The sequence below is a fragment of the Cinclus cinclus genome, chromosome 4, assembly GCF_963662255.1.
Source record: "Cinclus cinclus chromosome 4, bCinCin1.1, whole genome shotgun sequence".
Taxonomy (NCBI): domain Eukaryota; kingdom Metazoa; phylum Chordata; class Aves; order Passeriformes; family Cinclidae; genus Cinclus; species Cinclus cinclus.
The window spans coordinates 45,584,673-45,608,408 of record NC_085049.1 but is presented as its reverse complement, the minus strand read 5'-3'; the positions used below and the strand labels follow the sequence as shown (position 1 = coordinate 45,608,408).

The window sequence follows — 23,736 nt, the reverse complement described above, 5'->3', positions numbered from 1 at the left end:
TATAATTTGAAAATATTAATACTGAATTTAGGAGTTATTTCTCTCTTACCTATGTCTTGAGGTCGACAAGGTGATGATGCCCACGGGGATGCAAATTTGGGATAAAGATTTCTGAAGAAAAAAAGAAAAGCATAAATTTATAAAAATTAACCTCCAAATCAACCAACCAAAAAACCAAACAATTCTGCAAACCTAATAGCTGGGGTGAGAAGAAGAAAACCTTCCTAAAACAATTACATTTATTAATTTTCTTTTTAATATGTAGAGCAAAGCTGCATTTAAACTTCCATGGGGAACTACAAGGTCAAGATTCCTTTAAAATCTATCTTTCCTTTGAGCTAGGTTTCAGAGGTCCCGGTCTTTTTCGGGGATCCAGTGTTATTACGCAGGGTTTCAATTTAACTAGGAATAGTTGTCACAAGCTTGGTGGGTTCTTACTAGCCTATGATTTAAAAGGGGAGGAAAAGCTTATACTTGCAGCTTGCTTTTTGAAACTAACCAGTAAAGATTTTATTCTTCTTCAAAACAGGACTTAGAAGAGATAATTTAAATCATCAGCAATATACACAGAATTCTAAAATTTTGTTTATAAAAGAACATTCATTATGCTAAGTTTTTATGTCACACAGGTTTTTTCACCAACCAAACTACCACACAGGGCAGAAAAATTCGTCTTTTCACATGCGACATAGTTTTAGTTTTTCAAACAACAATCCACAGAGCAAGTGAAGAACATTGAACATAAGGAAAGATGGCAGGCCAGACACTGAGGTCTGCACGGGCTGTTTGCAAAGCTTTTCTACAGCATAAAGTAAAACCAGCTTTATAGTACATAACTGTCTGCATCAAATATTAACTCTACCCTCTCCATTCAAGAACCTAAATACATTATATACAGTAATTACATACCAAAAATAGTTATTTACAGCATAGCTGCTAAGAAAAGCAGAATAAAAAGGAGCCATTTTTCCTGTGCTTGGTATCCAAACTCGTCAAGTTTCCCTGCTTACATGCAGCTCCATATAAATTTATGAAAGATGGAAACTATGTGGTATGCTGTCTGGTCTTTGTTTTTTCAATATAGTAAGTGAAAACCTTAAAATACATATACTACTCTGTGTATAAGGCTAACACTATATAAATCTGATGAAACAAAAAGGTGTGAATTTTCTGCTGAAAGTCAGAGTACCAGAAACTAATTTTTTCTCACAAGTCACCTAAAAGACACCAGTTTTGTCCAAACTGATCTGAGTTCCTTCTGTAACTAGCAGAAAAAGAGAGGAACCCTGGTTTGGTTGGTTATTCATCTCACCCGTCTTAAGCACTTCTACCATCAGTGCAATCACTAACTGCTATTCTCCCCACTGCCTCCATAGCAAACCTAGATGACTAAACTAGTTCACTTAGGTGAACTGAGTCACTGGAAGTTAACTGTAAAACCACACCTTCATTTAAACTAATCTTCAGTGCAGCCCAACACTGTAGATGTTCTGTTCATCATTACACTGTATCAGTCTAATTTAGCCCCAAAAACTGCTGAGAGTTATGTGCAGATATCCTCAAGGAATATTATTACTAGAAAAGGAATGTGCACATTACATTTATAAACAATATACTGTCAATATCTTGAAGAAAGTCCTAAAGAAGTTGAAGAGAATAAGCAAAGCCACTAGGTTTATTGAAAGCTTGTCCTGAAGCACAATTCTCTTAGTTATGAAAATTTTATTTTACTGCCATTACATTTTCAAATTTTATTTTATCAGCTTGTGGGATTGATAGCCAAGTGAATTAAGTGAACAGACTATGAATGACAGCATAATAAAACCAAAAGTGAAGACAGGATTAAAACCCAGAAACTTACTCAGGAGAGTTGAGATTGAGACCTAGTGTTGTTAAATCACTTCCTAACGCAAGATGTACCATTCCTGGATCTGTCTCTGCTGCCCTGATGAATGTTAACAAGCCAATCATTCCAAACTGGTCCGTCACCATCCCTTGAGGAATGTTGGTAACCCGACCTGGGCAAGAAGAACAAATTAATTTTCTCCTTTTAAGAAGTGGAGGAACCAATGAAGAGAACTAAGTGACTGTCAAAACTTTTAAAGCAGAAGAAGTGGAATGACACATACCATCAGGTAACACCTGGATCCCTTTTTTCTGCTGGTTGTTGTTTTGCGTAGTTGAACTTTTGTCTCCAGGAAACTTGGGCCCGTCTGTGCTGGATGATGTTTTGCCTGATGTACTCAAATTCTATTAAAAACAATTGCGGAGTTGTTATGATGAAAACAAATCTAAATGGAAATACTTATTGACTATATCTTTTCAGTCAACCATACTAAGCCAGTACATCAAGTCACTCTAATAAATGGCATCAAGCTGAAGCCCCTGAGTTCTGTTGATAAAACTTAGGTACTATTTACCATTTTCTCAAGCATATCTGTCATGTAAAATTACTATTAATAGGCTAAAATTTTGCAGTCTAAAAGAATAAATTATTTAATTCAGTTGGAATATACAGTGGATATCCCAAGTACCTGTGACTAGAGGTTCTTTTGGACGTACCACATTACGGATTTTCCCCCCAGTTCTGTTCCTTCATAACACTCCACGACACAGTAACAGATAATACTCAAGCCAATTTCAGGTACAAGCAATATATAATTGGCACATTTACAGCTATCAGGAAAGACATGTAAACACTATGTCTGATATAAACACTATGCCAGACTATGTCTGGCAAGAAAACAGACTATGCTCCAGAAATCTATATACTGACAAAATGTATTTGCCATATGTATAATTTCTAACTCTTTAATATTATTTATAACAAGTCCACAGTTAAAAAATTAATCACATTTACTCTCTCTCCTTACTGTACACAGTACTAACTGTATCAGAACATTTTCCTCATGATAAAACTGCCCACAACACTTGGGGGCCAGATTTCCTCACGTCTCTTTTTTTGAACAGTTCGGTTTTTATTTCTCACATGAGTTTGTAGTCATGTTTACTACTTATTCACCAGTATTTATACCACTGTCATTACCGTATTTTTTGCAATTAGGAGTAATAAAACAATCAGAAACCAGAACATTTTGTCAAATCTTCTAAGAAAATGCCCTCCATCATCCACATTTTATTCACTTTTTGTCTGCATAAAACAGCATTTTTTATTACACTGCTTTCAGAGTAAACAATGAAGAAAAGCCCATAATCTTATGCTCTAAGGTATATATCTAATGCACAGTAATTATACCGATACTAAAGATATAATGTACGCCACTAGTCTACAATATAGTCATCAATGCTCTCTATTAAAAGAGCTTGTTCCCTCTGAGTCCACATCTCCATTAAGCATTTTATCTCAAAGCAATATTGTACCATCTAACCTTTAATGGACTGGACAACTTTGAAGAAAAATATTAAAATGTGTACATTACTACTACTGATGAGAGGGAGCAGTCGCAAAAAAAAAAAAAAGCAACAATTGCTAGGAAAAAAAGAATTACAAACTGCAAACTTAAAAAAAATATTATCAATTCTCAAAAATAAGTTTTGATGTGTCCAAGAAGGGTGACTGTTTGGACCAAAAAACCTTGTGAGAAAGTCCATTTCCATAGTTACATTCCAAATGCTGCATATACAAAATCTCTCATTAATTTAGAGGGTCAAATTTGAGAATCTCTTATTACAAATAAAATCACTGATGATTTAAAAATATAACCATCAAAAGAAGTTCAAACACTGAAAATAAGAGAAGATTTAAGGTTTGCTTACAGATTTATTGTCATCATTACTCGATGTTGGATCTTTGTAGCTGGAACCTGGTAATGCTGGAAAATCTTCATTGTGTATTGAAAAGTCCTGGGACTGCTCACTTGCTGGTTTTGTTACCATTCCAACTATCATCAAAATGAAAGCAAGAATAACATTAAATGACTGCTAAGTAAAAAATTTTCTTCTGCTGATCTTGCTTACTGTCCAAGCTTGCTTACTGCACAAGCTGTATAGCAATGACTTAAAAAACAGGTAAAGCAAAACAAAGCATATTCATTCAAAACATCCACACATATTAGACTAAAGCCTCTTATTTAAGTGTGAGCTGAGAAACACTCCAGGTTAAATTCAGAGACACATCCCCTGCACCTGTTTTGCACATCTGAATAATCAATCTTTACAGACATTGTTAAAGCTGTATTTAGGTAAATCCACTAATGAAGGATGTACTGCTTTTAAAAGCATAATACTTTTTTTCTCTGTCCCCTAAGTGCACGAAGAATTTTTTTGCATAATCTCTTCAGAAGCACGTATTCTCAAAGGACAACCAGCTAACTTGGAGGAGAACGTGTCAACAATGAAGTACTTGCCTCTGACATAAAAATGACTCCAACTTTCAGTAGGAAAACTGAAAACATTTAGCCTGCAACTCTCATTGCTGTGATCCTAATTTAAAAAAAAGCAGGCCAGTCACACTGGAATGAGGATTCTGACAACTGATCAGGAACTTTTTTTTTTTTATGCCAGTTCAAACCAAACCAAACAAGCCACCACACCACACACCCAAGGGTGATTAGACTTTGCTGAGACATAATACAGTGACTCGGTGGCAAAGAACACTGCACTAGAGGAACAAAAGACCGAAGGAAGTCTAGGTCCTGTTCTTTGAAGATTCTTAGTAGATGGATAGGACTAAAATGGTTCACTAGATGACAACATGCAACTTTCTTCAGTGCTCTGGAATTAGAGATCAAAGTTCCTTTATTTAAGAAAAAACCCAACACTCAGTTAATCTTGTTTCTGCTGTTCAGCCTTTTCATCCAGAGTTATTACAATTTCTTCCACTGGATGAATAAAATTGATAATGAATTAACTTTAATGGATATTCTTATTCCATCCAGAAGTTACTTGAAGCATAATTTTCCTGAATAACTAAGCATGAGGAAAGTAGATCTCTGCTCTATTTCAAACCTTTTCTTTTTTGTCCACAACCAAAAGTGTTCTCCGCATTTTGTGCTGGAAGACAACATCCAATGTATTTCGTACTTTCATTTTTTGATTGTTTCTACCTCCATACGCATCTGCTGCACTATGCAGATGCTCAGGGTAGCTCTTCAGAGAACTTTATTTTGTGGTTTATCATGCAGACATGCAAACAGCTATGCTAGCACCAAAATGGGGAAATGGTGTAAGCACAAGAGCCATTACAGATATTTTTATGCTGCAATGCTGTTTAATATTGAATTCAAGCTTCGTGCTGGAAGTACATCTGTGTGGATTTCCCTCCTATCTTCTATCTATTTTTCACAACCTGTCTTCTTCTTTCAGAACTGGAACTAGACGGTCTTTAAGGTTCCTTAAAACCCAAGCCACTCTATGTTGGGCAAAATCTTACATAAGCCTCTAGCTGTATTAAGTGTCCACTCGTGCTTGAGGTGAGCTTTGAGCATCTTTATTTGGGGAAGTCACTTTTTTTTCTGTGTCTAGCAATTTAGTTTAACTTGCTAAACTCTTTCTCATGGCTATCTTATGCAGAGGGCCCTAGTTATGCCAAATCCATGAGCCTACTCTCTCTCGATAAAGTGGTATCTATTTTGTCCAATTAAAGTTGGTGCTATCTCTGAAAACCACTAGCGTTTTATAGTTAGAAAACACTAGGTTATTTTTGGTTCAAAATTTGACAAGTGTCACAGAAATAACTTACAGTTATAAAAGCAACTTTTCACAGTAGCTGATGCAACATGCGTAACAAAATCTACTAAAGCAGTAACAAAATGAAAGTTTTGTGCCTCACACTAAGCTTACCTGAATATTTTCAAGACCCAAATAATAAGATTTGCATCCACCTAAAGGTTTTTCCTTTTATTATTTTTTAACCTGTACAGCAAGAATTATATGACACATACTTGGAATCTGAGTGATAATAATTGATGCTTACAGGTTATTCTTTGAAATCTGATGTTTATCATAAGGGTGATACTGAACAGTACAAAGCAAATACTACCAATAAACAGTAAAAGTTTACAGTATGTTTACAGCTTATCACTTTCTACACAGTAACACCTCTACTAATAAAATACTATTCCTACAGTTTGCTACTCAGACATCAACAGCTCTTGTATGCATGCAATTTGAATAAAACCTAATACCTAAGAAATTTCTAGAGTGAACAGCCTCAGAGCAATCATACCATACAGACCAAAAACCCCAACAATCCCTACTGACAGTAAAACTAAAATGGATGAGTTCTAATACTTATGAACAGGAGTCTACAATCACAGGTATTGATTACTCATTTTTAAAAATGAGTCTTAGCAGCTCACGTCTGGCACTTTGGAAAAGACTGTCTATTGACTTATGAAGAGCAAAAGGTAAATCAAGCAAATTTCATTTCATTTGAAAATACTTTCAAAAGTATGGTCTTACCATAGGGTGCCCTTCCAGCTAAAGGGTTTATTAATGGAGTTGGATTGCCACTTCCTTCCCTTCTGTTTCTGTCTGCTAGTGCTGGAAAATCTGAGAGGTCCAGTCCTGTCACATTTTCACTTCCATCTACAACAAAAACAGGCATTTTTAACTCCCTTATGTATTTTTTCAAAGACTTCATTATGAGCAAGATAAATGTAGGACAGATTTTCTTTCAAGCTGATCTTTTTATCATTCTGTAATTATTACAAATAACTATAGCTGTTGTGTTATAAGACTACCCTAAAGACATCATTATGTTTGAAGTTTGCTTTCAAATGACAGCTAGTCAATAGCATTTAGTAAGGTCTACTCCTCCTGAATTAAAGACTGTACACACAAAATACAGGCAAACTATCAAAATTACACTTCTAGAATAGGTATTAAAATTAATTTAAAATCTGTTTTAAATTTGAAGAACTATCAAGAAGAAATTTGAGAGAATAACCCATATTAGCAGCAGCATCAAAGAGCTCTATGGTCCTTAGATTAGGTAAGATAAAGATAAAGCAGCTGAAAAACCAGTGCAGTGCAAGTTACATGGGAACACTTTTTGATTTGCAGGAGGAAATGCTACGTCAGTGAGGCCAGAGCTGCAGATCTATAAAAACGTCACAATATCCTAGGGAATGTCCATAACCTTCCATTCTTGTGACATCACCAGAACCTCAGGTGGCTTCATATACGCAGACACATACAGAAACATCAGCACACATGAACCTAAATAATTTATGGATGAAGATATTTTTCCCTCTCTAGTTCATTAAATTCAGGTGAAGAAGTAATTCCCAGAGAAAAAAATCACAACTTGAACTACTAACTGAAAGGATCACGTGATAAACCAGTTGTTCAAAAGGAGTTTGACATTTAAAAAAAAATGCTTTCCCACCATTCTTACATACCTAATGTTTTCACAGAATATGAATAAATCTTTTCTTCCCCAATACCCTTTTCAGGTTCAAGAGCTGTTTTGCATTTCTAACTGAATAAATATAATCTATAGGAATGTGACATACAGCTAATATATCACGGAACTACTTTCACTTTGTCTTCAAAAGTATTAAAATCCACGCTACAAAGTAGTACCAGTTATCTAGCACTGCTCTTGGAGCAGCGTTTCTATGGAGCATCTGGAAATTATTAGAAAGTTGCACTCCAACAGAACAAGTATTTTCAATTAGACTTACTAAAAAAAAAAAAAAATCTCTACTGTAGTTTAAGGTCAACATTAAAGAGAGTAAACTCACCCGTTCCATTAAAAATGTTACTTGATAAGGAGTTATTCATTCCAAATGCCTGATTCCTGTTCATCCCAAATCCAGACATACTGTGAAGAAAATCCAGGAAGTCAGACAAAAGGATACACATACTTCGTATTTTTAGTGGAAGATATTAAGGGGAAAAAAGACTGAAATTATTTCAAGCCTAAGCAACCCATAACAGCCTAAATTTGGTTTTTAATAATTTTCTGAAAAGACTGTGCAGTAACAACAGGCACTGCTCAATCAGTTCAACTGGAATGACTTCAAAATAGCTTGGTTTTTTAATAGCCATTGTGTATTAAGACATCTCTCAACAAACAAGTTATGACTAACATGATCATTACTCAATAATCTCATATACAAAAACGAAGCAACATCAAATGCAGTAGTTAAGTTAGGATGTAATCCATTCATTGTCAGGTGGGAAGCTGGATGATGAAAATGACCAAGGCTGTCATGAGTCATTTATAAGCTGAACAGTTATGGTCTGCAATCATGACCATGTACACATGGCACTACTGAGAGCAGAGGGATGGCCTCTGTCATATAAGGACACAAGCTGAAGTTTCATACAGTCAAGCAAAAATGTTTGAAAATGTCTAAACATCATATAGGACTTCTGTGGCTGCACAGACAGCTTCACAAATAATCCGTTTCATCCCGTGGGAGCCGGAGATGTCGAGAAGCCCAAAGCCAGTCCCCCAGCTGAGCGAAATCCTGAATGTCTGCCCTGTGGGAAATCACAACATCCACTTTTCCCTTGTAACAGGAGAGAAGCTGATATTTTGGAAGTTTCCATAAAAAAATAAAGAATGAAGTGGTTCCCTAGTGGAAATTTCACCTATGCAGGCTTTTTACAGTTACAAATCTGAAGCATTTAACTCTAATTTGAAACACTTCAAATGTTTCATGTTCAAAAACCTAACCTAAAAACTTTCATTGCTCCAACTAAGCAATTAGAAAACACTTCTTTACCGTCACATAATTAATGCACCTGACAATCAAATGCAATAAATTCCTTTCCCCAAGAGTAATTTCATAATTTCATAATTTCATAAAACACCCTCAAATAGCCATTGGATATGTAGTACTACTATACTTCCATAGTTTAATGAACTGTGGAATAAGAACTAGTCATTGCTTCAGAGATATTTCCTTCTCAATTTGTAAAACTTGCAGCTTATTGAAAGTGAGAAACATAAAGAGTAAAAGAAGAGCATTTTAATTCAAATGTTCCTACACACAGGGATTTCATTATCTATCCTATAGCTGAATGATATTTAAACAAGTATTTTGTGCACACGTATCAATATCCAATATAATCATCCTCTACACATAGAGTTTTTAGGTATATTGCTGTTTAATCTGTTTGTGATCTCGAATTTCAGAAATACTTTAAAATATATTATCTTTTAAAATGATAATCTCTACTTGCTGCTAGACAGGATAGAAAAGGCAAATTCTGCGTAATTAGAGGCAATTCACACTCCAAGACCACAAACTATTACCATAACACCATTTGCTGTGCTTGAGAACAGTACCTATAAGCCTGTATCAGTATGAAATTACAAAACTAAATAATCTGATTAAGATTCAGATAACTGTGACAGCCTTCACTTTCCTTTGTCTATTTTGTAAAATACTAGACAGGGTTAGACCTGACTACTGTGAGCTTGTTTGTGTTCTGTTTAATAGTCACTCCTCTAAAGAAGGGCCTGAAGGAAGAAAAGGACTTAACTGGGAACACAGAGATCATGAGGTAATGGAACCAAGCTTTAAAAGCAGTCAGCCATGCTAAGATGTGACTACACACATAAAATACTTAGGACTAAGACAGTGTTTAGTACAAGTTTATCAATGTGAATGAAGCATAAACACTGCACTGTAACACAGTTAAAGCCTAACGATTTATGTTAGTATCCTGCCCAGAGTTAGAAAAGGAGAAGCAATTGAGAAACTTTTGGATCCAAATGAGTACTAAGTCCTTAAACAAATGGTAAGATGCTGTATCATTCCAGAATTTAAAGTAAAATACCAGACCCTTACTGCATCTGAATCAGTTTACTACTCTTCCAGAATAACTATCATGTCCTTAAATTTTGCCTTACTTCTTCCCAAAGTACTAGATGAACAATTTTAAAATAGATAGATGCTAAAAATTCAAGGTATGTTTCAAAAATAAACTTGGGCATATATGAGAAACATGACATACTTTAAAGCAGATGCAGCAGAAATTCAATAGTCAGAAAGAGAACTTCGCTTAAAGGCCTCAAACACCTTACAAGAACATTACAAGGAGCTTCCAAATTTACTGCCGAGACATGAGTACACAATGCAGGTTTCAAGATTTATTCTAATGGATAAAAAAATTACATTTCCAGAGCAGCATGTCTATGGCTGTACCCAGATGGTCCAAGTAAAGAGCCTTACCTGTTCACAGTAAAAGGTTGTCGGGAGGGTTGCTGCTTTGGCATACATATTATGCTTGGAGAGCTTCTGTTGGGGCTGCCTAACCCTGAACTGCTCATGCTGTTTGTCCTGCTGGGAATTCCAATGCCCTGACCAACCTGGGAGTGGTTCATCATATTCCTAGGATTCATAGGCAATATCCCCCTGAAAGAGAAAAACCATCCACAGAGATGAATCTGTACAACAGTATTTGGCTACTCATTTAGATTACTAACTCAGGATGGACTCCGAGTTGTTGCAACTTAATTTGTTCTTAGCAACCAAACAGTGTGTTTGGATTGCCGTCTATAATTAATGCAGCTCTGGATTTCTTCAGAAATACCAAATGATCCATTACATGCTAATCGAGTCCTTCATCAGGTTTAGATATCAGTATTATACATATGGAAAGGTGTTACAGCTCTTTTCTGATGAGCACTTCAGACCTATCTTTATATTCCTATGCAATGTATGACATCAAAGCAAAATTTTAACTACACAATCAAATAACAACCTCTTACATTCTGAAGCAGAATTTGCCAGTAATTTGTCCCTTACATACAAAAATCAGATACTGTCTTACACTACATCCTTACTTTTTTACTGTATTATTTCCCTAACATAGGCAGCGGTCCACAGAAACTACTTTTCTTCTTTTTTAATTTATCAGACTGTAAAGTATGAGGTAAAATATGCAGAACATTTAACAAGAGCTCTGCAGAAAGACACAATGGCAGAAATTGGCTATCGATAAATACCTGCTCGGAGATGGAGGCGTGTGAAGTGACATTGTTGGTACCCCTGTTGTTGGCGTTACGTGGCTCGGTAACTGAGTGCCTTGTGATAAGCTGCGATTTAACTGAGGGGTATTGTTGCTCATTCCCCTCATTGGAAGGCCTAGTGCACCTATTGAAAAAAAATTCAGAGGGGTGGAGATATAGAGCAATCCGGAACAAAGTCTTCTCCATCAAGTATAGATGGAAACAATTTATGCTGACAACGTATAAAAAAGTGTAAAGACTGAAGGAAAGTGCAGTGTAAAAACTAAGTTCTTGTTTGGATAGCAGAAACTCAATCATCACATTTATCCCCGTTTCAGTTTAACTCTGGAAAGGATCTTAAAGGAATTTCTCTGAAGTCACAAAATGTTGTTTCCATTGAGACACATACTGTAGATGAAGGGTTGAATTCTGAGTTTTTTGATAAGGACATGAAAACCTACAAATTATCTCAAAAGAAGGCATTTTGGGAAAATCAGTAACTGCACTCAAGAAATATGCTAATTACTTTTGAATAAGTATGTATTTGACCAGTATTTACAACACTGATTTGTCTTGCTAAAAATTGAGCAAATCTCTGATAAAAAAGGAAGTGATGGATCTTCAATTAACAGTAACACTGTTTTTAGGACAACAAAAGTAACATTTGAGGCCAATTCTCTCTTTACAGTTCAAGTTGCTTATGGCAGTAGTATTTCAGTGTCTGTGATTAAGTTTGACCTTATCAGAAAAGAAAGCAAGCAGAATTTTAACAGCCCTCTATTAGCATTTAAAAACATACAGAATGGTTTTAACAATGTGACCAAAAGTATTTTCTACACAAACAATTGTGAGTGACAAAAAAAAGCAAGCACTTCAGTGAGGTAAAAAATTAAATTACTTTAACTGAGAACAGCAGAAAATAACCAGTTACTCCCCGTTTCAAAACGTTGAAAAACTTTATTAAAGTTTTTCGTCATTCTCACATCACTTTTCTGTGATTAAGAAGTTTCAGAATTATGTTCAAAGACAAGAAAAAGTCATTCAATGCAACATATCAATAATAATAAACTTAGCATATATAAAATAATGGCTGTGACAGTTCCCATTGCTTTGGCATAAGGCAGACTTGGCAGAACTCAAAACCTTATCATGCAGACCAAACAAAAGAAAATTCTGATGGATCAGCACTCTCCCATGGTAGAACACCCCAGTAGAAGAACTGAATATGCCATGTATAATGTGGTTAAACACTAAGAATGCAAAGAACAAAGCATATGCTCAAATTATTATCATGGACAAGGTCTTAAGAAATCTCCCACTCATTCAGCTTTTACACTCTAAGTGCAGTCTGTGTCCTCCCTACAACTTGCAAATACAGGAAGTCTGCAATAAAACTCAAGTGTGTAACATTCAGATTTATCTCTATACATTCAGATTAAGAGGTAGTGTGACTTGCTATAGCAAGCATCCTAACATTTCATTAAAAGTTGATTACATTGAAGTGTTCACTGTAAATATTTTGGCAATTTGCTGCATCAGAATAATTTCAAGAGCATAAATACATATTATAAATAATATTTCATGTTCATTAACAATTACATGGGATTTTAAAAATAAAACAGTAAAGAAAAAATACATACACTTCCAAACTAGATACAGCACACCAAAAAACACAATTGGGACATTCAACTTAATTTTGTGCACGCATTTGTTTTAGCAAGGCCAGTTTTAGAATGATGATTATTTCTTATTGGCTTTCTTTAAACTAGTTTTATGAGGGTTGTTACAGTGAAGTAGAACCCTTTTCCTGGCAAGGAGGGGCAGCTGAAATATTCACTGTAAGAAGAAGAAACCTCAAACCTTTTTTTCTTACACTTCCTTTTTCCACTTTTCTAATTGAGATGAGATCTACATGGGCTATGTTGGAGTCAGGCCAATGAAATGGCTGATTTCCTTCCTACAGGTCAAGTTTAAGTCACATTAATGCTATAACATAACATCTTGCTTAAGGACTGATAGCTACCAATCATTACAACTGCACAGGCACGATCAGCTTTGTTTTTCCTAAAGACTATTTTAATCATAACCATGACTTCAACAAAAGAAGTTTCTTGCCCCTTTTTCTCAAAATCTGGTAGAAACTCTTCAGGTAGAAACCTGATAATATTTACTTTCAAGGTTTTAGGCAAATATGTCTCCATGTTGCAGAGATTACATCCTAGGCACAGCAACCAACTGAAAGCAAAAACCAAGCTGGTAAAAAAGATGACCTCAAAAAAGAAACAAATAACTGTGATAAACAGAATTGAATAAACTATTTCAGTATCTGCATACAGTAAAGTCTGAAAGGTTCAACAGTGCCACAATCAGCATCTAAAAGACAAGAGCCAAACATGATTCTCAGACTGGCTGGAAGCTGCTCATATATATCTCAGTAGCATAATAAAATGGCAGTTTATATTACAGGGTCACTCATCAACAACCACCGAGATAGGATAAAAAAACTTCCACAAAAACACTACCACCAACAAACAAACCCCCCCCCCCCCCAAAAAAAAACTCCACTGTATTTTTTAAACATTTGAAGAAAGCCAAAAGAAGTTGGGAAGGCCATGCATCTAGCAAACAAAGCTTTCAGTTTGCCTAGATAAAGAAGTGCAGACTCTTGAAAGTACTGTGAAGACATTTTTTCTTGGAATCTGAGTCAGATGCACTTAGCAAGACAGCGGAAAACATTTAAAAGCATAGAGTGATACAGTGACACAGGAGAGATGATATTCACAACCAGTTTTACTTGTGGAACTGTAACTCAGATATTCTGAGTGCACCTCTCAGTTACCAGGAGGTTCAGTTCTCAAAGCTGGCCCTAAGTTACGTGGTCCTTAAGTTAGCATTAACACCATGACTGTTGCTCTATAGCTCTTCTATTGCAATGGTGTCCGTATGACTGGCAGACACATGAAATTATCAAGGTACTGGAAAGAAAAAAAACAGTGATGCAAAAACAATAATCTTAACGGCATAGCTCTTTGCCAAATGCAAGTTGCCAAGCATGTACACAAGATTTACCGTGCTCCTGTAGAGCATGAAGGTATCAGTTATGTTTAAGGTGCAATTTCCTTCTATTCCTTAAATAGTTTTCTGAACTAGACTCATTTTGGCTCAGCTTTCTTTCTCTAGGTTTTCCTTCAGAGAGTCTGTTAAATCACAGAAAATTTTTGTAGTATGATTGTATTTGGGTATTTAGAAGTTTTTAAGTGACAATATGACATTTTGCACACTAAACACTGCAAAAATGTATCTTAAAAGAATTGTACATAAAGAGACATACTGTCATTCTTACAATCACCAGAAAACAGAGCCATCCGCATGTTCCAGAGTGTCAAACTGTAATATATTTAGCATAAAATAAATGTATTATTAACAAAAAGAATTCTTACTTTGTTGCCCGTATAAACTTGCCCCAAACTGAGACAGCTGACCTGATGTTGATGGTGATGCCAGCATCTAAAATGTAAGAAGAAAAAGATTTTATTAAGGACATAAAGATATTGTGCTATCTTGCTCTGGAAGCTTGCAACACTATGTTACGCCAAGAAAACCAAAACAACTGAAAACTTCTTCAAAGTCATGAAAAATTTTACAAACTCCCCAAAATGCCTGGACAGTAACACCTGCAGCAATATACATGAATATAAATTTATGACTTTACCTGTGTAAACAGACTATACTTGCAACAAAGAGCACAGAAGATCTAAAACTTTCAGGTTTTCTACCCTTGCAGCTAGAAGACTCATTGTTAGAGAAAAAATAAATAGTAATTTACTTAAATTAGAGGTCTTCTTCCTCTGCAAAACATGCCTCATACAAAGAGATCCTTTCCTGCTCAACAAGTTTCATATTATCATTTGCAATATGAGTGGATAGGTAGCAGCAGGTATATATGAACAGATAAGAATTTCAAGTAAGATTCCAGTGTTAGAATTATACTGCCCTAAGAGCTGGCTTCATGCTTGCACATAAATATGAACAGGACCTACAAATGTCAGAAGGAGTACTTCCTGCTCTACCATGCCCACTTTAGAGAAATCAGATATTACCAAGTATTTCCATTAAACCCTTCTTTATCAACTTTCAGACAGCACATCAGAAATGTGACAGAGACTCTTGGGAAGAGTAAGAACTAAAGAAAAACCAAAAATCAAATAAAACAAACAAACAAAAACCCCAAACTAACAGGCAAACAAACAGAACACAAAAAAAAAAAAAAAAACCACCATCACCCTCTATGAAGAAAGATGGAGATTTGGGTTTGCATACTCCAGAAAGAGGGCAACTAATGTAGGCAAGTGACACCAGATTTCCAGTCACTGTTCTCAGAGGAAAACAAGAAACTGTTCTCCATGCTTCTGAAGAAATATAAAGAATAATAAATTTGAGAAACTGCACATATAATCTAAACACCTGGAAAACAAATCCTTTGCAATCTTAAGGGAAGTAAAATATTGGAACATCCATCCCTGTACACTTTTCATTGATTAGCTGTTCACCAACACTAGGTATAGCTGATTGCCCCCCTGAAGCAAGAAGAGTTATTAGTTGACCTAATCCCTCTACCCAAAACAGAACATGCTACTTCTACTTAGTAACACATGGGCAAATAGCTATTTATTTAGTGAATCAGTCTGGGCTTGGACTAAGTTTTAGGATGGTTGCAAGGAAAGGAATGTCTGAATTCTTAGACATAAGGCAATTTCAAGGGTTTTCAGCTTGAGAGCAAAGAATTCAAATCAAAATAACTTCACTATTATAAACTTCAAATTGCTTTGTTGATATAATCTAGGCAGATGTAAAATTCAAACAAACATTATAAACTGAATCTGCTAGTTGTCTATACTGGACCAAATCCAGATGGTAGAAATGAGAAGGAAGACATGCAGGGTTAAGTCACTAAGTATCAAAAGTGGCATTCATATCAGTAAGTCACTAGGTATCTGTGATTGTTATTTTAATATATACAGAAGACATGAAATAAGAAATTACAGCAGGCAATTACTACTGCAGATCATCAGAAAATGTATCAGAACCTAACTCGGCATACATTTTATTTGCGTGCATTAAGAACAAAGTGCAGGTATTTGACAGTAAGCCACTACAGGAACAAACAAACACACTAGCACACAAAGAGGCTTGAAAGAGCAAGACAAGATTTTTTTTATTACTGAAGAACTCACTGTGAACAAAAACTGACTTTAATTGTAATACCCAGTGGCTTCAGCTCAGCATTCATATAATCCAGTTTCACAGGCTATATCTGCATCAATAAATGATGCAGCTAGAGGGAAGTACATTTGTCAAAAAAAAAAAAAAAAAAAGTTGGTTCTGGGGCCTACCAGCTACTGTATGCTTTCCTAACTAAAACACTTGATGCTCATTAGTGAGTGGTACATGCCTGGTGCAGTGCTGGAGCATCTCTTCCAACCTGTTTTCATTCAGAAAGAATAAAATTCACTCATACTAATATTGCTCTGCAACCAAAACATGCTGAAGTGAGGACACTTGGGAGACAGGATTTGAAATGCAGGTCACCCTCCCCCCCAAATTAACAAACACTGATAAAACAAGCTGACACAGCAGTTTTTAAGAAAGCAAAGACAAAGTAAAATGGTGAGGTTAAAATAGCAACACTTAAGTTTGACAAGTTGGAAAATCCTAGAATATGTTGCAAGGTGTGAAAAATTGTAATTCTGTGAGAAAAAATGAGAGGCAGGAAGTTTTAAGACACCTTCTGAAACAATGATAAAGGCACACAAGTTCAAAAATAAAAGTCAATACACCAGACACTGCACTAGAAACATCAATCAAAAAGTACTACCAGTTTTGGGACAGGTAAGCAAAACAGCTAAGCTAAAAAAGAATAACCTGTAAGCACAGCTGCACAGAGAATGAAAAAACTGCTGTGATGGCATGTGATGTAATAAGTAGAAGATGGTACAGACCTCAGCATAAAATATTTTATTGGTAATATTAATTTGGAGTAAAAAAAATCCCTGAATTAGAAAAACCCGAAGAGGCAACAGATTAACTTAAAAAGAGAAAAAAGAATCCACCTCCTGTACAATGAGTACTGTTTGATTTTTAAAATTCAGTTAAAAGCAGTAGCAAATAATGCGTATTGAACACTTCTTATTAAAAAGAGGATTTTCTTTTGAAACATTGCAAAGTAGGTCACATCTATTGTGCCACTTATGTTACATGAAAAGTTAATTGCAAAATGACTTGTAGAGAAACATTTATAGAAAACCATAATAAAGGCCAAGCATTAAATTCAGTAAGTCTGATAATTTAATGTCATAACACACTTAGAACATCAAAGATAACAAGCCTCAAGGGAAAAAAAATCAATAAAAAAATCCTGTGGATCTGTTCCAGGCAGATTAAATGCAGCATTTCTCAAACCTTATGGACCAGGAATCCGGTGTATGGGTATCTCACTTATTCCATCTCTACTTTATTAAACACCTTTTTCTGTCACATCTAAGTAAGGAACAGTTTAAAACCATCTTGGGTTTTTTTATTATTATTTTCACACAATTTAGATCAACAACAAAAAATTAAATTCAGCAAAACCTTAATCTATATTACCAGAATCTTGACTTGCATTCAAATCCACTGAGTCACCATTATAGTCTACTCAAAATTGTTCTAGCAAAGCTAATGAAGATTCAAGATGAATGGTATTAATAGTACTAAAAAACATTACTTCTGGCATTCTGTAATCATGATTTCATCTGACTGGGCTACTTGCTACATGACACAGAAAATATAACAATGCTCCAAGAGCATACTTGCAACTGTGATTGGAAGCCACTTGAATTTCTTTTTGTCTACAGCAGCCAAAATCATAACCTAAGTGAAAATCAATGCAGCCTTAAGGTGACTAAAACCTCTTCCAGTTGTTAAGACCTATTAAGCTCTACCCAGTTATGTTAGAATCTTACCAAAAAAACCACTCAGACTTATAGCTGTAACAACTTAAATCAATTTTCTAGTGGTTAACAGCCACAAAACTCAGCACGGGATTTCTACTTTTATTCCAAAGTTCTATCACCCAACTAGGCAGATTTTTTTTTCCAATTAGGTTTCCCTATGTTGTTATTAAGAGACGGAAGGCCTAAAACTTGCCTCTCCCATGGAATAGGTGGACTACTGAGCAAAAAAGACCCTGTGTAACATGAAGGCAGCACTTTATTTTGCCAGGATACTGGAAAGACCAACACTCGGCACTGGCAGGCTGAAAGACTGACTCCATGACACTCAAGACATGGACATCATTTTAGTCATGTGTCTCAGTGACAGGGCAATTTTGATCACGGAAGATAAGGCATCTGAACTCAAACTAAGTGATGATCCAAGCAGATGGCCCAATTTTTCTGGACTGGTTCACACCAAGAATCAATAAACTGCAAGGGGCTATCAGAAAACTTCCTATCCCTAGTGCTGAGAGGTTTTACTGTAACTGTTTTTATTACTCTCGATCAGTTTACTGCAGCACGTTCATTCGAGAGTGCCAACAATCTGAAAAAAAACTCCACCGGGAAATGCTTAAATTTGCCAGAACTGTGAAGAAAGCACTGCACTTTACAATCCTCTCAAGAGAGTGGAGAACATAGGCTGCATCCTTCCTGAAAGCAGAGAGAGGTGGTGGGACAGAGTTCCACAGGCAGCGCTGGCATAACAGGTTCCTGCCTCCCCGTGCACTGCAGCATCCTGCCTCTTCCAAGAAAAGCACAAGTCAGTGTGGGGACAGCTGCCTGCCACCATCACTGCCAAGGTAGCACACATCAGCAGGGTGGCACCAAGAAAACTCAGTAAAGCAATTCTGTGAAGACTGCTACATTATGTAGTTATAGCCCAAAGCTACTTTCTTTAACATGAGGCAAGCTGTAGCTAAAATACATTGATTTAGAACTACGAAGTCAAATCCTAGAACAAAATGTGTTAGAATAAGCAAGTTTGTGAGTAAAATCTGGCCTGATAAATGATGGTTTCTTTCTCACAGATGCAAACATCAGCATCATTTTGTATTTACACTACTTTATTTCTGGTATCTGCCATCTGTGCTGCACTATTTAATAACATCTGACCCACCCACAGCCTCAAAAGAAGGAATTATTACACTGACGTAAAAAACAGTAGTAAAACAAGTCAACAAATAACAGATAAAAGTATATATTTTTCTAGACTCTGATAGTTTTTTAGTAGTGTTCTTAGTCTTCCTCTTTACACTACTTTTTAATACAGCACTCAAAAAACTCCCATGTTACAAGAAAGTATTTCCAAATCTCAGTAACATAAATCAATGAAAACCTCGTATACATATATAAATACAGGGTATTATCTGCCAGTGAAAATTATTCCTGAAGTAATTTATGAAATAGAAACCCAAATAAAATAAATGAAAATTTATTCAGTCTTTCATATTTAATTATTTCAGGTTGGTTGTGATCTTCAGCCTCCAGCACCACTAGGAGAGGCGAGCACAAGGAAGTAGGACCACACTACTAATGGCAGCAATATCTCAAGATCTTAGAGACAAGATGTTGCTTTTGAATGACAATGACATTATTACTGTGAGGTTAACACGGCTACCCAAGTAAAAACAAATTCTCTCTGTGTAGAGACATTGTTTGATAGTACAGTTTATCAATGAGCCACATGACTACTGAAAGCTTAGTGAAAGAGACTATTAAAATGCCAAAGCAATTAAAAACTGGGACAACAAAGCAAATACTTTATACCAACTAAATAAACAGCTGCATACAAAAAAACAAAAATGAAACAAAATGCCCACCAACATTTATGAGCTCATAAACCATCAATACTACAAAACAGCATGTTCAATGAACTGAGCTACTGGAAAAGAAACCATAATCTTTCCCTTCTATAAAATGCACATGGTTTTATGCATGGGATTAATCTAGTTAAGGCACCACTTCAAAGGCTAGAGCTGACATATAAAAATTATTATGCATTGTGAAGTGGAGATGCAGTAAAATAAATCTTCCAGATGAAGTGAAGATGAAGCACAGGAAAGCACAGAACACCTACCATGGTCATTCAATTATTCCATTAAAAGCCTAAGTACAAACATAATCATAGTGAAAATTATACTACAGTCATCAACAGTAAAATTAATTTCCTTGTGACATAATTCCAAAACTGTAAAGGGATGGGAACTAACCTATATTCAGATATATATTTTTCAGATACATACTTGCATACTGTGTGAAATAGTATAAAAAACCACTTTTGTATCCAAGCAAAATTAGTTTCTGAGGTATTATTTGATAAATCCATTCAGGTGCAAACTTACAAAGCAACACAGTAAAGGGCACATTTTGTATTCAAAACTTTTTGATCTTTCAGCACACTGTATAACTTTCTTATGAAAATGCACACTATATGCAGATGATGATAGGCTCCAAAAGTGAACTGCACTAAAACACAAAGGTCCTTCAATTGTTACTGATCTCATTCCCTGCAATTCCTTACATCTATTTTTTATCACTTTTTCCACCATCAACGGCATTGCAAATTTCATACATTTATAGTTTGTTTCCATTAGAGGTTTTGGGGTTTTTTTACCTTTTTTTTTCTTTTGTTGGCTGTTTATGGGTTTCTTTTTTTAAAAAGCTTACTGCATATTCAGTAATACAGGCAAGGAATGTTTAGTCACCTTCTGGAAGGTGAAAAGTAACTCTGTTGCTTTGTAACTCACATGTTAGAGCCAAGCCTAGGCCATGCATTTCACAAAGCAAGCAGAGCAAACCAACTCACACTATTCAGTCAAATCTAAAAGAATGTTTACATGCAAAGTAACATATATTACAATATTTGTTTGCCATTTAGAATTACGACATTAATCTATTTCTCAAAATAAAACTTCAGGTTTTTTTCTCACTCCACAAATGGATCAAAGCTATTCAGACAATTACAAGTTAGGTTAATGTACAGTATCTCTATTCAGCCAACCAGCATTAGTGTGAATGCTACAACTGCTCCTGACACAAGGGGGTTTGATGGAAATTCTTAAACACATACCACTCCATATGAAGCATCTGAAATAAAATTATGACTAAGGCAAGAAAGATACCTTAGGAAAGAAGATATCATATGTTTCCTCAGAATCCTGAAATAATAGCATTAAAAAGTCAGCCATCCATCTGGATCACTGAGGTTCAGCAGCCTTAAAAGTCAAGCTGTCTCCAGAAAACTGACTAAACTCTCACACACTTAGTTTCCAAAACTTGGCAAGATTCTGGATCTCAACCACAATGGCAAGATAAACCTTCAGGATTTTCTCTCTTGTAAAACTAACATCTCCTTTTAAGGCCAAGTATTTCAAAACACAATAAAAGTAAAGGTCCTACAAATCAGTTTAATAGAATCACAGTAAAAGGCCTTTGACCTCCCTTTGTTGTATCAGTACCACTGAGATCTGCCTTCATGCAACTGTCTCATGACAGGAACCCTCGAATTTCATCCATCACAGATATGCTTCAGCTCAGGATGGAAGAAACCTCTGGAAAGCAGGCTCCCAGAACCAACAACCCACTTTTCTGTACTCAATATCCAAATCTGAGGACTTCCCAGTGCTAGGGAGCTAGACAAAAAATTGCAATGAGACAAATCTAATCTTCAAGCAAGATCTCACCTGACACAACTAAAAGAATCAGAAGTATTACTAGTACCTTACTACAAGCATTCTACTATCTGCTGAGCAACTGGGAATCTGTTGAGCAACTGGAAAAGAAAATGAAGAGCAAAGGATTGGGCCAAGATTTCAAAAAATGTTAACTGAGTAAATCTCCTGACTCTTCTGACTGGACAGACCTTTCCTAAAATCCATGTGTGTCTACTGTCAGATTTATGATTACACTTCAGCGCAACAGAAGATGCCCTGATCTTACACATGCATGTACACATTTTTCAGTGGATTAGGCTAGATTGGTCAAACCTTGTGGAGTCCTTCTTACATTCTCATACATGAGAAACCAAAGAAGTTCAGACTGAATCAGTCCAATCTTTTCTCATCTGCATTTTTGTTTTGTTCATTTAACAACTGTAGTTTCAAAAGTACTCGAGGGCCTTGAGTTACCAATTTCTACCACTGTCACACTCCATCCAAACAAAAATACATGCATTCGTGTCCTGAAAATTATTTTGCTGAGTGCACAGACAGCTCAATTAAGTTGGTGAAAACAGCAACAAGTAAGCTCTGCAATTGTTTTGTGGGCAACCAGTGCATCATCTTGTCAATTTGAATTACAAGGATACCACCCGTTGCCAGAGGAAGGTTATTTTCTTCATCTGTTCTGTGTTTTGAAAGTACTATAAAACACCTAATTTCTTTGCAAAGGGTTATTGACCTGGTTATAATGCACTGACCAAATGCAGAAAAATTTTACAGAGCATTCATGCATATACTCTGCTCCTCTTGCCTACTTAGCTCAGCAAGCATGTAATGATTCAAGTCAAAGCAACTTATTTAGTAAAAGAGAACCATAAAATGGCTTGAGCAAGATATAATCTCATCAAAGCAACCAAAACGGTGGGCCTAAAATAACCTATCCAATCAGTGTCTGTATGATCTTGGAAGCACTTGTGCATGTGAGTATCCCACAACTTTTCCACTTCAATTACCATATTAGTCCTGTTTATCTACAACTGCTTTCTCTAGTGAAAAAAAAGGTAATTTAAAACAAAACTTTTAGCTCTTAGTTACACTGAGGCTGAAATAAAAGTAACACGTCCAAAATTATTTACTGCTAGCTCTTTCCACATGTCAAAAGTCCTTGAAATTTAAGACGGGATTACCTAAATTACCTTCAATACCTAATTTAGAATATTTTGGCAAACAAATTGCACAAAGCATTTTCAGAAACTAAAAACAGCTGAAGATTTAAAACGCAAAACCACAACAACATGTCTGTAGACACTGCATGGAAGCCTAAGATATAATCAATAACTCAATTTAAATTACAAATGCAATACTTCAAGATGAGAAAAAGAAACAAACAGCACCGGCAAGCATATGGCTGAAGTTTATGTGAATAAATTTACTGAAAGAAAGCACTTGCCACTGGAAACAGCCACATACATTTAGCTTAAACCTAAATGAAGCCCTTCCTCACAGAGATTTCACATACTTGAAACTATTTCAGTACTGAAAAGAGAAAAAATAAGCTTATTCAACTTACATCTTTTTCTGACCGATGTGGGAACATCGATGATTGGCTGTAGTACATGTTCTCATCATGGTAGTCACCATCAACCCCCTCTACAAACTTCTTCCTTGAAGCACCAAACATGCTGTTTGTCACCTAAATAAGAAGAAAACTTATTATACACCATAAATGATTTGACTTGCTACGTAGTTGGTATATATTTAAAATATATCTATGGAAGGATTGTTAAAAACCTATTACTAAATATCTGAAAATTCCTCTTAAAATTACTTTCTGTATATTGCCAGTGTAATGGTTCTTTCAAGAGAGGTTTTCATGTGACAAACTCATATTCCAGAAACAACTGGGGTGGGGTAAGGGAACATGGTTTCATTTTTTGGAAGGGTGACGTTATGTTCATTTTTTGAGTTCCATGACCATGCAAGCAAGCTTACTTAAAACTAAAGCATGTCAGAAAATAAAAGAGCAAACTTCGCCAGTTTTCCTCTTGTCAGGCAAACATTTTCAGCCTAAAAGGAAATAAATACGACTATTCCTTAGAGCTCAGCCACC

At 35.7% G+C, this 23,736-nt stretch overlaps 1 protein-coding gene across 1 annotated transcript in view; it reads right to left on the bottom strand.

Annotated features, from left to right (window-relative positions):
- The window catches only part of CNOT2 (CCR4-NOT transcription complex subunit 2), an 81,047-nt gene that overhangs the window by 7,713 nt on the left and 49,598 nt on the right, over positions 1–23,736 (bottom strand). Inside the window, exons 2-11 of the mRNA XM_062492025.1 lie at positions 23,197–23,319; positions 14,374–14,440; positions 10,931–11,078; positions 10,155–10,337; positions 7,710–7,789; positions 6,424–6,549; positions 3,778–3,902; positions 2,130–2,250; positions 1,862–2,018; positions 50–111 (exon numbers count right to left, since the gene is read on the bottom strand). Coding sequence (XP_062348009.1) covers positions 50–111; positions 1,862–2,018; positions 2,130–2,250; positions 3,778–3,902; positions 6,424–6,549; positions 7,710–7,789; positions 10,155–10,337; positions 10,931–11,078; positions 14,374–14,440; positions 23,197–23,307 — 1,180 coding nt within the window. The 5' untranslated portion in view covers positions 23,308–23,319. The remainder of the gene's footprint in view (positions 1–49; positions 112–1,861; positions 2,019–2,129; positions 2,251–3,777; positions 3,903–6,423; positions 6,550–7,709; positions 7,790–10,154; positions 10,338–10,930; positions 11,079–14,373; positions 14,441–23,196; positions 23,320–23,736) is intronic.